General features: G+C 41.4%; 1 protein-coding gene across 1 annotated transcript in view; it reads left to right on the top strand.

Annotated features, from left to right (window-relative positions):
• TUT1 (terminal uridylyl transferase 1, U6 snRNA-specific) overlaps positions 1–18,187 on the top strand; it is a 28,240-nt gene extending 10,053 nt beyond the window's left edge. Inside the window, exons 3-10 of the mRNA XM_075837313.1 lie at positions 1,574–1,777; positions 10,531–10,645; positions 12,516–12,802; positions 14,336–14,523; positions 14,610–14,719; positions 14,871–14,993; positions 15,079–15,171; positions 16,635–18,187. Coding sequence (XP_075693428.1) covers positions 1,574–1,777; positions 10,531–10,645; positions 12,516–12,802; positions 14,336–14,523; positions 14,610–14,719; positions 14,871–14,993; positions 15,079–15,171; positions 16,635–17,704 — 2,190 coding nt within the window. The 3' untranslated portion in view covers positions 17,705–18,187. The remainder of the gene's footprint in view (positions 1–1,573; positions 1,778–10,530; positions 10,646–12,515; positions 12,803–14,335; positions 14,524–14,609; positions 14,720–14,870; positions 14,994–15,078; positions 15,172–16,634) is intronic.
• The last annotated feature ends 609 nt before the right edge of the window (positions 18,188–18,796 follow it).

Here is an 18,796-nt window from a genome sequence, read left to right as displayed (position 1 = left end):
GCCAGTACATTAAAGTTTAAAAATAAAAAAAATGTTAAAGAAAACACACACATTTTTTACAATAAACATTAAAGAGGCTCTGTCACCAGATTATTATTGCCATATCTCCTACATAATCTGATCGGCGCTGTAATGTAGAATTTTGAACCTCCATGTGCCTCACATTAATAGTAATTAACCCAATAATGTATCTCACACACTAACCCAATGTTGCCCATTACGACTGAGGAACATGATGGGGTTAATTACTATTAATGTGAGGCACATGTAGGTTCAAAATTCATTGACACCACATGCCTCACATCAGAAAATGGAAGAACTTTCTTTTAAATTATTATTATCAGCAAAGTATCGTTTTGGTATCGAGTATCACAATACTACACGAAGTATCGATATCAAAGTACAAATTCTGGTATCGTGACAACCATAGTACTATCAGTGGGGGCATACCTGGACATGGAAAGGGCAGAGGGCGTGATAGTCAGCACTCTGACTCAGTCCAATCAGCTGCGGACAGTGTCCTAGTGGCTTCTGCTGTGATCTCTCTCGCAAGATCAGTCTTCTCATCACTGGCTGACAGGAGCGGGAGAGAGGAGGAGAGCTTCTCCTCGGTATCTGTGCTGTGGATCACTGCTGTGTATTTGTGTATGCACGCGCTCTCCTCTCTCCAGCACCTGTCACCCGGTGATAAGAAGACTGATCTCGCGAGAGAGATCACACAATAGAAGCTGCTCTAACACTGTTTGCAGCTGATTGGACAGTGGCAGAGCGCTAACTATCACGCCCTCCTGCCCTTTCTATGTCCAGGAACGCCCCACTGACCGTACAGGGGCTAATTTACATATCGGGCGTCATAACGGCACGGATATCTCCAGAACGGTGGAGGCTAGACCGGTGATTCAAGGTGCCACAGGGTCTGTGATGCAGCGACCTATAACATGGTGCACTCAGCTGCACATGTATGGGGTAGTGAGAGGTTTACATTAACCTGCATGGTAAACGCAGTAAAAAATTAAAACTCCAGAATGACTTTTGGTCACTTAATTTCCCATAAAAAAAACCTGTATCCCGCAAAAAGAAGCCCTCATACCGCTCAATCGACGGAAAGATAAGAAAGTTATGGCTCTCAGAATATTGCGACAAAACTCAGGTATTTTTAAAAGTAGTAAAACATAAAAAAAAAGAAACTATAAATTTGGTATAGCCGTAATCGAATGAACCCGCAGAATAAAGTTAACATGTCATTTTTATTTATTGCACGTGAACGCCATAAAAACATTCAGGGAATGACTTTTTTCCAGTTTCCTATTACACTATAAGTCACGTAATAAACGGTGGCATGAAAAAGTATAACTCGTCCCGCAAAAATCAAGCCCTCATACAGCTTTATTGATGGAAAAATAAAAAAAGAGTTCTGAATTTTGTAAGGTGGTGAGAAAACAAATGAAAAAAACCGAATAGTGACAGGAAGGGGTTGATACTGTGGAAAGTTACATTGTTTATTCAATAATAATAAAGTGACTGTTGTTAAGTGTGTTTTGTGCCTTTTCTAACACTGTTTACCACTTTTTAGGGTCTCTATGCCATTGTAGAATTTGTAAGCCAGGATGGTGTTTGCCGAGTACTTTCACAGACTGACATTACATTAGAAGGTCATCGTCTCAAGGTGAAACCACGGGAAAAGAAGGAGTTTAAAAATAAGAAAGGAGGAACCCACCGAAACCTACAACCGCCTGATCCAGAAGCTCTGAGCAAACAACTGATGCGCTGTACTGATGTGAGTGTTAAAGGGAAAGACTAGATCTTGTTCAAGGAACAAGAGGAAAGAACCGGCATTATCTATCTATAGCTTACAGCTCCAATAGCCGGTAAATGGAGACTGTAGAGGGGCTATGTTCAGGCAAATATCATGTCAATACTTCTCCCTCCTTGTATTTTTTTGATGGCGCTGGGGAGAGCAGTCACAGGTAATCTGATTTCCCTGCCGCTGATCCTGTCTATCATTGGAATTGTATTGCTTCTAAAATTAGAAATTTCCTGATAGTTTAGCAAAAATACATCCTCCCTCGTTTTCAATCCGTTCTTTTTTTCTAAATTATGACTACGTTGCTCTTCACAATTGTTAAATTGGTAATAGCTGAAATTTTGATAAACTTCTGACATGTCATAGTAACATGTCGGAAGTTTGGATTAGTGGGGGTCCGAGCACGGAGACCCCACCAATCACTAGAACAAAGCAGCTGAAGCGTTACTGTGAGCGCTCAGCCGCTTCGTGTCTGTTCGGCTTTTTCCAGAAATAAATGTATCGGTGTACGGACTCTATAGAAAGTCTATGAGCCCGTACTCCGATACATTCTCTTTCCGGAAAAAGCCGAACAGACACGAAGCGGCTGAGCGCTCACACGAGGGCTTCAGCTGCTTTGTTCTAGCGATTGGTGGGGGTCTCAGTGCTCGGACCCCCACCAATCCAAACTTCTGACATGTCAGAAGTTTATCAAACGTTTAGCTACATTTTAAAGAGGCTCTGTCACCACATTATAAGTGCCCTATCCCCTACATAAAGAGTTGGGCGCTATAATGTAGGTGACAGCAGTGCTTTTTATTTTAAAAAACGATCTCTTTTCACCACTTTATTAGCGATTTTAGATTTATGCTAATGAGTTGCTTAATGCCCAAGTGGGCGTGTTTTTACTTTAGACCAAGTGGGCGTTGTACAGAGGAGTGTATGACGCTGACCAATCAGCGTCATGCACTCTTCTCCATTCATTTAGTCAGCGCATAGGGTTCCTTTTAGATCACTATGTGCTGTCTTATACTAACACATTAACGATACTGAAGTGTTTAGACAGTGAATAGACATTCCACGGAATGTCTATTCACAATCTCTTCACTTCGTTACTCTGTTTGTGATAGTTACAGCAGAGGAAGCGTGATCTCGCGAGATTACGCTGTAGATGACAGGTTACAGCGAGATTACGCTTCCTCTGCTGTAACTACCACAGAAGCAGTAACGAAGTGCAGGGATTGTGAAGACATCCCGTGGAATGTCTATTCACTATCTAAACACTTCAGTATTGTTAATGTGTTAGTATAAGACAGCACATAGTGAATAACGCAGTGTCACTATGCGCTGACTAAATGAATGGAGAGAAGTGCATGATGCTGATTGGTCATCGTCATACACTCCTCTGCACAACGTCCACTTGGTCTAAAGTAAAAATACGCCCACTTGGGCATTAAGCTACTCATTAGCATAAAGCAAAAATCGCTCCTAACGTAAAAATCGTTTTTTTTAAATAAAAAGCACTGCTGTCACCTACATTAGATCTCCTTATGTAAATACCTATGCACACTGATATAGTCTTACGTTCCGTTGATTTCTAAATTCACTGCCTGATTAGAACAATTAAAATATACGTTTTATTAATAGATTCTTAAAATAAGCTCTTAAAGCCCAGATTCATGTATAACAGGCTCAGACAAGTGGTCAGTAACAGAGAAAGGTCTATTAGTAGTATTGTTCCAGCCCTAGACCACACTCTCCCCTTATTATATAATGCACTGAGACCACTTGCTGAATGAGTAATCCCCTTGCGTTTCAGTATCGCTGGTACACGTGATACGTCATCAGGAATTAAAGTTTTGAAATTGTTTATGCCGGTTAGCACAGTTCTGTGCTGATACTACCTCCCGGCGCGAGCACGACTCTAATGCAATGGCCGCACACGCGCCGGCGAATTGTCGGTCTTTTAACAGGCTTCAGCCCTCCTCTGCTGACGTACTTTCGGCCAGCTGCCAATCCGAAGTAGACACGTCACTCATGACGTTTCAGGGTAGCGGCGAGCCTCCTTTTTACCAGCCAATCAAAGCCAACTCAGACTACACGGCGTCCCTGGTAGCCTTGGAGACCTGAAAGCGGATATTTACACTTACGGAGATACAGTACAATGGGTTAAGTACATCTCAGAACAAACGATCGCCGCACCAGAACATCACCATCCTTTGCGACCAGGGTTATAGAGGATTAGTGATAACTAGTATAGTTAGATTCAGTGTCGTCCGAGTTGGCTCTGATTGGCTGGTAAAAAGGAGGCTCGCCGCTACCCTGAAACGTCGCCGGCGCGTGTGCGGCCATTGCATTAGAGTCGTGCTCGCGCCGGGAGTATCGGCACAGAACTGTGCTAACCGGCATAAACAATTTAAAAACTTTAATCCCTGATGACGTATCACGTGTACCAGCGATACTGAAACGCGTAGGATTACTCATTCAGCAAGTGGTCTCAGTGCATTATATAATAAGGGGAGAGTGTGGTCTAGGGCTGGAACAATACTACTAATAGACCTTTCTCTGTTACTGCCCTTGTCTGAGCCTGCCATCTCCTTATGTAGGAGACAGGGCACTTATAATGTGGTGACAGAGCCTCTTTAACCCCTTAAGGACGCAGGCTAGTTTTGGCCTTAAGGCTCAGAGCCCATTTTTCAAATCTGACATATTTCACTTTATGTAGTAATAACGTCGGAATGCTTTAACCTATCCAAGCGATTCTGAGATTGTTTTCTGGTGACACATTGGGTTTCATGTTCGTGGTAAAATTTGGTCGATATATTCAGTTTTTATTGGTGAAAAATTGCAAAATGTTGAGAAATTTTTTAAAAAATAGCATTTTTCAGAATTTAAATGCATCTCCTTGTAAAACAGACGGCTATACCACCAAAAATAGTTACTAGTTCACATTTCCCATATGTCTACTTTAGATTGGCATCGTTTTTTGAACATTCTTTTATTTTTCTTGGACGTTACAAGGCTTAGAACATAAACAGCAATTTCTCATATTTTTAGGAAAATTTCAAAAGCCTTTTCTTTAAGGTACCTCTTTAGTTCTGAAGTGGGTTTGAGGGTCCTATGTATTAGAAACCCTGATAAAACACCCCATTTTAAAAACTAGACCCCTCAAAGTATTCAAAGCAGCATTTAGAAAGTTTTTTAACCCTTCAGGCATTTCACAGGAATTAAAGCAAAGTGGAGGTGAAATTTGCAAATTTCATTTTTCTTGCTGAATTTCAATTTTATTCAATTTTTTTTCTGTAACACAGAAGATTTTACCAGAGAAACACTACTATATATGTATTGTCCAGATTCTGCAGTTTTTAGAAATGTCCCACATGTGGCTCTACTGCGCTCGTGGACTAAAACACAAGCCCTAGAAGCAAAGAAGGACCTAGTGCATTTTGAGGCCTCTTTTTTATTAGAATATATTTTTAGGCAGCATGCCAGGTTTGAAAAGGTGTTGAGGTGCCAAAACAGTAGGAATCCCCCAATAGTGACCCCATTTTGGAAACTACACCCCTCAAGGAATTCATTTATGGTTGTTGTTACCATTTTGACCGCACAGTTTTTTCATAGCACCTATTTAAATTGGGCTGTGAAATTAAAAAAATGTCATTTTTTTCCAATAAAATGTCATTTGTGATCAAAATTTCTTATTTTCACAAGAAATAAAATACTCCATTTTGTTGCCCAATTTGTCCTGAGTGCGGCAATACCCCATTTGTGGTGATAAACTGCCGTTTGGGCCCATGGGAGGGCTCAGAATGAAAGGAGCGCTATGTGTTCTTTGGAGTCCAGATTTTGCTGGATTGGTTTTTGGGTGCCATGTCGCATTTGCAGAGCCCCAGAGGTATCAAAGCAATGGAAACCCACCAGAAGTGACCCCATTTTGGAAACTACACCCCTCAAGGAATTCATTTATGGGTGTTGTGACCATTTTGACCCCATAGTTTTTTCACAGAACTTATTTGAATTGGGCTGGGAATTAAAACAAAATAAATTTTTCCCAATAATATGTAGTTTTGGCTGAAAATTTCTTATTTTCACAAGAAATTAAATACCCCATTCTGTTGCGCAATTTGTTCTGAGTGCCGCAATACCCCATTTGTGGTGATAAACTGCCGTTTGGGCCCGTGGGAGGGCTCAGAAGGAAAGGACCACCATTTGGCCTACTGGGGATTTTCTGGTGCGTAGTCATGTATGCAGAAGCCCCTGAGGTACAAGTACAGTTGAAACCCGCAAGAAGTGACCCCGTTTTAAAAACTACACTCTTGAGGCATTCATCTAGAGGTGTAGTGGCATTTTGACCGGAGACATACACACCATAAACTGTACTGTGGGTTCTCCTGGGTACGGCAATGCCCTACATGTGGATATTTTCAGCTGCCTGGGCACACAGCAGGGCCCAGAGGGGAAAGACGAGGGGGGATAAGCTGTGTGGAGTGCATCAGGGTAAGTAAAATTGGGGTAAATTATAAACCAAGGGATGTATGATACATTTGAAAACACTCTTTCATACAGAGCTCTGGTTTTTCGGGACACGTGTCACATTGATATATTGTGTCCTCCCTTATCCCCCTCTTATAGCAGACTTTGCACCTTTGACTTTTTCCCTTCTTGCCAGTTTGGGGACCTTCTCCTGGAAAGTGTTGCCCTGGTACGATGTGTGTGGCCCCGCTTCCAGAAGTACTGGGTGCCCCCCCCCCCTTCTTGGTCCCTAAAGATTAGGTTCTTGATAATCACCTCTTGAAATTCCAGGAAAGTTCCCCTCTGGCCTGTACATCGACGTAGCACGTACGCATTGTACAATGTCATCTGTATGATGTGCCCGGCCAGCTTCTTATACCACACCGCATGGCGCTGTAGGGCTTCAGGACTTGATCTGACAAGTCCACCCCTCCCATGTACCTATAGTAGTCCAGGATGCAGTCTGGTTTGGGGGTCTCTGTACTCATACCTCGTACAGGTACTTGGGTACTGGTGTGACATCTCTCTTGTCTTGTACTTGACACACAATATGTTGCTGCTAGATTGTGTCCTGCTCTCACCCCTTCTGAGCGTTTCCCCAAGCAGAGTCTTAGGGAGGCCTCTCATATTTCTTCTAGCAGTGCCTCATGCCGCAGTACTTCTGGAAGCGAGGCAGTTGAAGAGCGGGATGCTGGTATAAAAATTATCCAGGTAGAGTTGGTAACCCTGGTCCAGCAGTGGGTGCACCAAATCCCACACAATTTTTGCATTAACTCCCATTAAGGGGGGGGCATTCTGGGGGCTGAGCACTGGTGTCCTTCCCTTCATATATCCTAAATCTGTAGGTATACCCTGATGCACTCTCGCACAGCTTATACATCTTCACGCCATACCTTGCCCTCTTACCCGGCAGGTACTGGCGGAATTGAAGCCTCCCTTTAAAATGTACCAAGGACTCCTCAATAGAAATACACTTCTCGGGGGTGTATGCTTGGGAAAACCGGGCACTGAAACGGTCTAATAGGGGTCTCCATTTATACAAACGGTCAAAACTGGGGTCATCTCGGGGTGGGCACGGCTCATTATCAGTATAATGTAAGAAGCAAAGTATTGCCTAATTTATTTAATTTTTAGGTTCCAGTTCAGTTCTGAAGTTTCTTTGAGGGGCCTATATATTAGACACCCCCATCAAACACCCCATTTTAGAAACTAGACCCCTCAAAGTATTCACAACAGCATGTAGAAAGTTTATGAACCCTTTAGGTGTTTCACAGAAATTTAGAGCAAAGTAGAGGTGAAATTTACATTTATTTTTTTGGTCATAAATCCTTTTTATACCATTTTTTTCTATAACACAAAAGGTTTTATCAGAGAAACGCAACTTAATACTTATTGCCCAGATTCTGCAGTTTAGAGAAATATCCCACATGTGGCTCTAGTGCGGTAATGGACTGAAGCACCGGCCTCCGAAGCAAAGGAGCGCCTAGTGGATTTTGAGGCATCTTTTTTTATTAGGCACCATGTCTGGTTTGAAGAGGTCTTGTGGTGCCAAAACAGTGGAAAACCCCCCAAAAGTGACCCCAATTTGGAAACTAGACCCTTTGAGGAATTCATTGTAGTTTTCTTGGGGTGCATGCGACTATTTGATCAGTTTTTATTCTATTTTTAAGTGGCGCGGTGACTAAAAACATCAATTCTACTATTATCTGCTATAAATGACATATTCACTTTATTCTGCGGGGCGATACGATTACGGCGATACCAGATGTTTATAGGTTTTTTATGTCTTATGGCGTTTGCACAATAAAATACATTTTGTAAAGTATAATTCACTTTTGTGTTACCATATTCTAAGAGCCAGAACGTTTTTATTTTTCCATCAATAAAGCCGTGCGAGGACTTATTTTTTGTGTAAGGAATTGTAGTTTCAATCATTACCATTTTTAGGTACATGCGACTTTTTGATCTCTTTTTATTCCATTTTTTGGGAGGTGAAGTGACCAAACAATTGTGATTGTGGTACGGTTTATTTTATTTTACGGCGTTCACCGTGCGGGATAAATAATGAAATAATTTTGTAGTTCAGGCCGTTACGGACGCGGCGATACCAATTATGTATAGTTTATTTGTTTGTTTATATATTTTTATTAATAACTGATAAGGTAAAAAGGGGGATTTTTACTTTTAAAACTTTTATTTTCTTATTTTTACACATCTTTTTTTTTTTACTTTTTTTTTTACTTTTATTACTTTGTCCCACTAGGGGACTTGAGGGCAGGAGGCCCTGATCGCTATTCTAATACACTGCACTACATGCACTGACAGCAAGCATAGTGGGTCCTGACTTTGTCAGGACCCACTAAGCTTCCGTCTATGGCATAGCCGGACGCCATTGTTTGGTGTCCGGTTGCCATAGTCCCCATCGCCGGCCGCTATCGTGTAGCAGGCCGGCGATGGCAGCTTAACCCCTAAAAAGCTGCGATCTCTATAGAACGCGGCTTTTAAGGGGTTAATCAGCGGGTACACAGCTATCGGTCCCCGCTGTAGGAGGTGCGGCAGCTGCTGTACGAGACAGCAGCTGTCACAGCTCCTGTATGTGTCGAGAGGACGGCCGAAACGGCCGTTACTCCCGAGACGTACTATTAGGTCATGGAGCGCGAACTATACAGCTGCCATGACCTAATAGTACGTCCAGAAGCGGGAAGGGGTTAAGGTTTTTTTTTTTTTTTTTTTTATTTTATTTTTTTTAATCTTTCTGTTATCTAGCAGCTTTTTTTCCATTTCTTTTCTACTAACCTTTTTTGGGGGCAATTTATTAAGACTGACGTTTCATACGCCGGTCTTAATAGAATGAAATGCTGGAGAAAACTCTTAACAATAAATGTGTCAAAGCATCTTTAACCCCTTAATGACCAGGCCATTTTGTGCATTAATGACCAAGGATTATTTTTGGTGTTTTCACTGTTGCCTTCTAAGAGTCGTAACTTTTTTTTTTTTTTATTATTCTGTCGACGTAGCATATAAGGGCTTGTTTTTTTCGGGACGAGTTGTATTTTTTAATTGCATCGTTTTTGGGTGCATATAATATATTGGTTAACTTTTATTAACTTTATTTTAGAAAAGAATTTATAGTAAAAAGAATTTATAGTAAACTGCTATTCCTTCATTGTTTTTCACGTTATAAATTTATGCTGTTTACTATGCGGCTTAAATAATATGTTACCTTTTATTCTATGGGTCGGCACGATTATGGGGATACCAAATATGTAGAGGTTTTATGTTGTCCTACGTTTGCAAAACAAAAACCCTTTTAAAAAAAAATGTACCGCATTTCAAGAACTGTAACTTTTTTTTTTTTCCCCGTTTTACATCGATGTAGCCATTTGTGGGCTTGGTTTTTTGCGGGACAAGGTGTCGTTTTCATTGGTAGTATTTTGGGGTGCATGGGACTTATTGATTTTTATTTAATTTTTTATGGTGGGAATGGGAGAAAAAAATGAACTATTTCATTGGTTTTTTTCTTGGACGCCGTTCACCCGGCGGTTTAATTAATGCGTTTACCTGTTTGAGTCGTTACGATCTCGGTGGTAACATATATTTGTATGTGTTACTTTTTTTTACACTTTTACTAAATAAAATGACTTTTTGGGGAAAAAAATGGTTTTATTTTTACTGTAATCTATTTATTTTAGTTTTTTCGTAAACTTTATGTAACGGATTAAAAATTATTTTTTTTTTTTTGTCGTCCCACTAGGGGACTTCGCAATGCGATCTACTGATCGCTTATATAATGCTTTCCACTATCATTTACGCTAGTTTTCTGGCGTAAATTCTAATTTGTGGGCAGTAGTAGCCACAGCCCCTTCCTCCGAAGTCACAGCCCTTTTCCACAAAAGTGGCAAGGATGGCACAAGGAGCCCATAAGTTGCAATTTGATAATAAAAAAAATCCCCGTCTTATAAATCCTGTACCTTTTCAGTATTGTTGGTCTTTTTTTGAATATTTTGCTTCTATTACCAAATAGGTTTGACTTTGGCAAAAAACAAAACAGTTCAACAAAATCAAAAGAACAAACCGCATAATGTAGCCATCTTTCTCACTTCACTCTGTATAGATGTTTTATATAGTGATAGCTCAATATTAAAACTATATATTAACTCTTTATTATTTGATACAAATGTTTTGCATACATGCTTGCTGTACTGATTTTTTATATTCTTATTTATCTCTTCAAGGTAGGGGATCAAATGAAAAACGTTGTCTCTCTCTGCTCCCCATCTCATCATGAGAGCCGTCTGCGGGAACTGTTGCTTTCTTTACTTCGGGAAACATTTACTGAGTTCTTCCCAGGTCAGGAAATGGTTGTCACTAAAGTTTTATAACACGGGTTATCAAAACTGGTGCAAAGGAAAAGCAGAGTTACTGCCCCTATCAACCAATAAGATTGCATTTTTCATTTAGAAAAGGGACTCTGAAAAACATGAGCTGTAATCTAGTTGGTTGCTGCTGGCAACTGTTCCACTTTTCCTTTACAGCACTTGTAATGTACACTACCGTTCAAAAGTTTAGGGTCACTTAGAAATTTCCTTATTTTTGAAAGAAAAGCCACAGTTTTTTTCAATGAAGATAACATTAAATTAATCAGAAATACACTCTATACATTGTTAATGTGCTAAATGACTATTCTAGCTGCAAACGTCTGGTTTTGAATGCAATATCTACATAGGTGTATAGAGGCCCATTTCCAGCAACCATCACTCCAGTGTTCTAATGGTACATTGTGTTTGCTAACTGTGTTAGAAGGCTAATGGATGATTAGAAAACACTTGAAAACCCTTGTGCAATTGTGTTAGAACCGCTGTAAACAGTTTTGCTGTTTAGAGGCGCTATAAAACTGACCTTCCTTTGAGCTAGTTGAGAATCTGGAGCATTACATTTGTGGTTTCGATTAAACTCTCAAAATGGCTAGAAAAAGAGAGCTTTCGTGTGAAACTCGACAGTCTATTCTTGTTCTTAGAAATGAAGGCTATTCAATGCGAGAAATTGCCAAGAAACTGAAGATTTCCTACAACGGTGTGTACTACTCCCTTCAGAGGACAGCACAAACAGGCTCTAACCAGAGTAGAAAGAGAAGTGGGAGGCCCCGCTGCACAACTGAGCAACAAGACAAGTACATTAGAGTCTCTAGTTTGAGAAATAGACGCCTCACAGGTCCTCAACTGGCAGCTTCATTAAATAGTACCCGCAAAAAGCCAGTGTCAACGTCTACAGTGAAGAGGCGACTCCGGGATGCTGGCCTTCAGGGCAGAATGGCAAAGAAAAAGCCATATCTGAGACTGGCTAATAAAAGGAAAAGATTAATATGGGCAAAAGCACACAGACATTGGACAGAGGAAGATTGGAAAAAGTGTTATGGACAGACGAATCGAAGTTTGAGGTGTTTGGATCACACAGAAGAACATTTGTGAGACGCAGAACAACTGAAAAGATGCTGGAAGAGTGTCTGACGCCATCTGTCAAGCATGGTGGAGGTAATGTGATGGTCTGGGGTTGCTTTGGTGCTGGTAAAGTGGGAGATTTGTACAAGGTAAAAGGGATTTTGAATAAGGAAGGCTATCACTCCATTTTGCAACGCCATGCCATACCCTGTGGACAGCGCTTGATTGGAGCCAATTTCATCCTACAACAGGACAATGACCCAAAGCACAGCTCCAAATGATGCAAGAACTATTTAGGGAAGAAGCAGGCAGCTGGTATTCTATCTGTAATGGAGTGGCCAGCGCAGTCACCAGATCTCAACCCCATAGAGCTGTTGCGGGAGCAGCTTGACCGTATGGTACGCAAGAAGTGCCCATCAAGCCAATCCAACTTGTGGGAGGGGCTTCTGGAAGTATGGGGTGAAATTTCTCCCGATTACCTCAGCAAATTAACAGCTAGAATACCAAAGGTCTGCAATGCTGTAATTGCTGCAAATGGAGCATTCTTTGACGAAAGCAAAGTTTGAAGGAGAAAATTTATTATTTCAAATAAAAATCATTATTTCTAACCTTGTCAATGTCTTGACTATATTTTCTAGCCATTTTGCAACTCATTTGATAAATATAAGTGTGAGTTTTCAGGGAAAACACAAAATTGTCTGTGTGACCCCAAACTTTTGAACGGTAGTGTACATACATACTTGCTTCGTTTGGCTTAGTCTGTCTCTTACCTATATTGCCAGGTTGTCTGCTTCTGCCATTTGGTTCTTCTGTAAATGGCTTGGAAATCAGTGGGTGTGACTTGGATTTGCATCTGGAGCTTGGTGAGAATAAGAATGAAAAAGACGACATGGACAGAAAAGATGAGGGTGCGGAAGTGAAGATGGAGATTATAGGCAAGGATTTAGATGCAGAAAATCAGGTAGAAGATAATGATGAACTGGAGGAAGACACATCTCCCAAGAAAGATGAAAAAGAACTAGTCATGGAAGTTACAGAAGAGCTTGAAAATGATGATGATGATGATGAGGTGAGATTGTCTGTATCTATTGTCATTTATGTCTTTAGTCTGCGCTTCTTACGGATTTTAGATCGTTCTTTAACTGATTCTGTCATACAGCAGAAATAAGATTAACCATAGGCTGATGCTGATTGAGAAATCTACCCATATCAGGTAGTTTACCATCGCTGTTCTTTCTGTGCATGTGCAGACATACTTGGGTCTGACATCTCAAAGGGATGGCGTGTAGTTTACTTGATGCCATGTGGGCTGAAGAATACATTAAAACGACTTGGTGGCAATATCCGACTTACATCTTGCATAGTTTCATAGTATGGTTGAAAAAGACATATATGTCCATCAAGTTCAACCCAGGGATGGGAGAAACAATAGAACTTTGGAAGGTTTAAAAAAAAAAGAGGGGAAGGTTTAAAACAAAATAAATTATAATAATAAATAAATATAAAAATTGCCCATAAAGCATTAAAGGTGCATTAAACAGGGAGATGTGCCGCCGACATGATGGTAGTAATGATCACTTGTCCCCATACATAACCAATCATTACTCCTTGTGAAAGGAGCAAATGTGCACCAATCGAGAGCGATTTCGTTGATCTGCACTCGATTTTACGGCCCATATTGGCCGGTCTAAAAGGAGCCTTAGGGCCCATTCACACGAGTGTGAATAACGTCCGTGTGCTGCGCATGGAAATCACGAGCAGCACACAGTCCCATTGATTTTAATGGGACCGTTGAAACATGCGTGGGTTTTCATGCAGTGAGAGTCTGCTGCGTGAAACTCACTGCAAGTCCTATATTGGATTCACCGCCTGAAAGAACGATTAAGAAATTGTTTATTATTGTATTGATTAAAAAGTATGGCTCAACCAGCCACTAATTCCAGAACCAGGCATAAGCAAGTGATTGGCGACAAGGAAGGTGTTCCAGAGTGAATGAAGTCTCTCTAACACTCAAGGACAAACCTTCCCTGCTTATTGTATAATATTTCGCTACACCCTTGCCAGTAGGTAACAATCTATCCAGATCTGAAGTCAATGGGTGGATAAAAACCACGAACTGCACGCGGATGCACATCCGCGTGCGGTGTGTGATTTGCACATCAATTAGATTTTGAAAATGTTCAAAAAATATAAAAATGTGCTTTGTGAGTGCGTGACACACACACACACACACACACACACACACACACACACACACACACACGTGAGTGTAGCCTTAGTCCCACAGCACTGTGGTAATCTGATAAACATTTCACATACAAATGATTTACATATGCATGCACTCTGTTCGTTGTATTCATATGTGAATTGTGCCTTTAGCAGGCGCCTTTCCCCACGGCATCTTACAGCCACGGGCCTACTAAACTTCAGCGTTGCTTGTGGGCCTGTTGATGTGGATGTCTCATCTTCTACTACTCTCTACAGTTAAATGGTGTCTTCGATCATCAGTAGGGCATGTTTGCGAATCCACATACAAGTCCTGGTAGTCTGGTTGGTAAATCAGAAACATGTGCTCTTAACTATAACAGTGTTTGCCTTCCAGAATATAACCCCTGGACTGTCGTTGCAAGGACTTTCCCAAGAAGAGATCCTTGATGTTGTTGGGAGAGTATTAAGGCAGTGTGTTCCTGGTGTACATGGGGTGCAGAGTGTTCCCTCTGCACGGCGTCCAGTTATACATTTTCAGCACAAGACCTCAGGCTTGAGGGGAGATATCACCCTAAACAACAGGCGAGACACAAATGAATGCCCTCACTTCATTCTTTCTTAATCTGCTAGTCTTGATTTAAATTAATATATTTTCTATTCTCACCCAGGCTTGCTTTATGCAATTCTTCATACTTGCGCCTCTGCTCTGATCTGGACCCTCGGGTGCCACAACTTGTATACACTCTGCGATACTGGGCCCGGGTACAGGAGATTGCAGGTGAGGAGGAATAGAAGTTGACATGTGAAAAAAACAGACATGCAGAATATCATAGGTTTATAGCTTGGGGGTTGTGTTGAAATTGGATAATTGCAAATACAAGTTGTTGCTAATTTGACATGTTCTCCATTTCTCTCATTTTGACTTCCAGGTAACCCGCTAGGGGGTGGACCACTGCTGAATAATTATGCTTTGACGCTGCTTGTTATTTTCTTCTTACAAACAAGGAGTCCTCCAGTAATTCCTAGTCTCCGTCATCTGCGAGAGATTGCTGGTGAGTTTTGTAGAACCATTTACTGTATGTGCGTTGTGACGGGGAGATCTGTTCTAGACGCCATCTTGTTTGTTGTTCGTTGCAGTGGATAATGCCCCTCATGTGGTTGACGGATGGGACTGTTCTTTTGCCTCTGACAGCACTCAATTCCCAGTCAGTGAAAATCTGCAGAGCCTGAGTGAGTTAATATTAACATATTGTCTGTTTCTATAAAGATGATGTCTTCAGATACACACTGCTATCCTTGTCATTTTCATAGTCATATTTTTGGCAAAGAGACTGGTAGGATTTCAGGTGTAAGAATGTAGGCCATTTTTACGGTGTTCCTCATAAAAAGCTTAGCTCCAAAATGAAAGTTGTTTCTTAAACAAGTTGTCCGGGATTATTCTCAAATAAATAATGCAACAGCGCTCAGTCCGTACATCTCAGCCTGTCCAATGTAGAGGGACACCCGTAAGTTGCCCAGGGTGGGGTTCTCGGCAGCGACCGTGTCACATACTCTTAGGGTATGCACCCACACACAGGATACGCTGCAGATTTTCAGCAACAGAAATTCTGCAGTTGACTCTCAAAAACACGCTGGTAAATCTATCACGGAAATCCACACCTAATTCCTGCGGAAACGCTGCGGTTTTACCAGCAGAATTAGTGTTAAGCATTGATTATAGCACAGTATTGGTGCTCCCGCAGATTTTACTGCATTTCCGCTGCGTAAACCTATGTAAAAGCCACAACAAAACAAATCTGTTGGGGAATTTTATTCTCCCCATTCAAGTCCATGGGCCAAACATGCAGCATCTCCACACAAAACCCGCAGCATAGAGAGTGTTAACGCTGCGGCATTTCCACAACTGGATTCTGTGCAGAAATTCCGCAGTATTTACAGTAGCAGCAAAGTGGATGAGATATAAAGAAATCGTATGCGCACTGCGGGAAAGAAATGCAGCGAAAACGTTCATAATTGATCTGGGGTGCGGATTTTAAATCTGCAACATGTCCATTTATGCTGCATATTCGTTGCATATTCGAAACCTTCTGTTTCAGGTTTTTCCCATTGAATTTAATGGAGATGTAAAACCCGCAACAAATAGCCAAGTGTTACGTTTATTTGCAGTGGAAATGCTGCACTTCCACCGCAAAAATCGCAAATGAGAAAAAACGTTTTTTATTTAATTTCGAATTAATAAAAAAAAAAGCTTATACTTACCCCCGGTCATTGTCATAGCGGCACGTTGGACTGTACCGAGTGTAGTTTTACGCAGCGTTTCCAACCTGTGGGAACCTGGCCTAAATTGACATGCTGCGGAAATGAAAGTCGCACTTCAAAATACCTTCCACGCTACTTTTCTGCGTTTTTTTTAATTTTTTTTTTCCCCCGGAATCGTGGACATGAGATTTTCTAAATCTCATTCACTTTGCTGCTACTGTAAATGCTACGAAATTTCCGCACAGAATTCTGTTGCGGAAATGGGATGCCGCCAGCCTTACACATAAGAACAGCGGAGAACCCATCCTGTTTTCTATAATGTATAAGAGAACTAACTAAAAAACATAATCCGTGACATCCTTTTTAAAACCTCTACAGCATTCAAGCTAAATCTTTCAGCCATATAATCTTTTTAATATTTTTGTTTTTCCCAGGTTGTCTACTTTCAGAGTTTTTTTGTTATTTTTCTTCTCTGGACTTGCATTCAAACATTCTCTGCCCCCGTGATGGCCTTCTTTTTCACGTTCCTATTTCCTCACCTCCACCTCTCTGGACTAAAGGTTTCCGTGTTGGCTCCCTTAATGTTCAGGATCCATTTGAATTGAATCATAACGTCTGTGGTAATGTTAGCTCACGGATAGCTCGCCGCTTCTCCACTCAGTGCTCAGCTGCTGCAAAGACTTGCCGCTCGCCTTTATACAAGCTACGATCCTCATCTCGCCCCTGGGGCATTACCTTATTAATACAGCCTTCAGGTTCTGAAGGGGAGAAGGCTGAAGGGACAGACATTTCTATCTCTACTGGAAAGGCATCATTGGAAGATGTTTTCTTAGCCGTGAAGATCGTATTAGTAGAGGTGTTATTGTGTAGCTATGAACAGGGTAGTGGTAAGGATGGTGTCTGTGTCAAAAGCAGTAAGGAAAATGACCATGAGGTGCCCAGTGTGGGTGAGCTCATCATTGATGATAAATCAACTCCGATAAAAGGGGAAAATATGAACGAAGGTGGAATTCAGGATAAAAGAAAATGGGAAAGCACAGAGGAAATACAGAGCATAAGCCCAAAAAAGAGGAGGATAGAGGATTCCAGCAGTGATTGTGTGAACGAACAACAGAAAGACATGTCAGAGAAAGCTCTACTTGACAAAGGGAATGCATCCCAAATCCCCAAAGGCTCTACAGAAAAAGGCGTGCTCTCTATAAAGATAAACGTTTGGCACCAGGTCTGGGGGGGCAGGCGCAAGGTGCGGAGGAACATGCAGGGCATATTGGCGCAGGGCATAAAGCTGGAGACTGCGGTGTCACAGGCCTTGGCTGCAGACACTATAGAGGGTGGCAAGCCGTTAATGCAGATAACCGTAAAAACTCAGCTGGACAGTGACGGAAATGCACAACTGCATCTCTCCCCAGATTCTGATGACTATGGTTGTAGTGCCAACTTTTTCCACTTTCTAAAGATATTTTTGCCTCGTATGGTGAAAGAGGTTCTACATGGTAGAGACTGAATGAAAGATTACGTCCAAAGTGGTGTACTTTATTAGGGCAGCCCCTGTTGTTGCCATGCAGTGTTGTGTCCTTCTATTTCTTTGTGGGCAGTGTCAACATGTGCAGGGTTCTACCGCCTTACACAATAGCAAACAAGGAGGAGAGGATCCATCCGGGAAGTTCTGGCCCCCCTTCTATATGGAAGAAGGGTGAACAAACTCCTGTCTCAGGATAGAGTGTCTGTGATGACCTCAGCAGCAGAAGTGGGTATCGATCATGCTTGCCATGGGGGTTGTTTGTCGTAAGTTACGTCTTATAGCACGCTAACTGATGTTTTTTGCCAGAACTGGATTTATAAGGTCTTATTTGTATATAAATATAAATTGTTTTTGTCTGTTTTTGTTCCTGAAGTTCTGACCATAAAACTGACACGTTTTTACCAGTATTTCATCTGTTGAAGTTGCACATGGGAGTTCACTCTTAGCGTAAAGTTAGTAAAACTGTTTGGTGTGTTTTTGTTTTTTCTTTAGATACTTTGCAGTAATGTAGTCATTAGATACAAATACCAATCCTTATTGGAAAGAAAACAGTTCTGCACTTAGGGCCAGAATACACAGCCTTGTCAATGTGCCCTATCAGGTCCATGTATTCATTTAAAAATTTGGGGATGGTTTCAGGGGAAAGCATGGATAGATTTAAAGAAAAAAAATATACAAAAGAAAAATGTCTTTTTGGCATAGTCCGTTGAAGTAGCCCATGTATATAAGAATTTAGTTGTCTTTGAAGCTGCACAGTGTGTGCTGCCATGAGATATGAGAATCTGAGCCCTACATGCACATCAATGGGAGAGTTGGCCTTTTAAAACATGCAACAAACAAATATCAAGATTGAACTAGATATGAAATTTAGTATAATAAAAACACGCTTAACACCTTCCCGACGTATACTTACGTCATAGCCGGGTATGGGGCGAGCTCGCGTTCGAGCCCATTCCATACCACGCGGCTATCCACTGTATAACACAGCCGACGCTTCACTGAGACGAGCAGGATCCTGCCCATTTAACCCCTTAGAGGCCGCGGTCAAAAGCGACCATGGAATCTAAGCCGTTC

This window comes from Rhinoderma darwinii, chromosome 9, assembly GCF_050947455.1.
Source record: "Rhinoderma darwinii isolate aRhiDar2 chromosome 9, aRhiDar2.hap1, whole genome shotgun sequence".
Lineage (NCBI taxonomy): Eukaryota > Metazoa > Chordata > Amphibia > Anura > Rhinodermatidae > Rhinoderma > Rhinoderma darwinii.
Note: the sequence above shows the minus strand (reverse complement) of the source record. Positions and strands in the feature narration are given on the sequence as shown.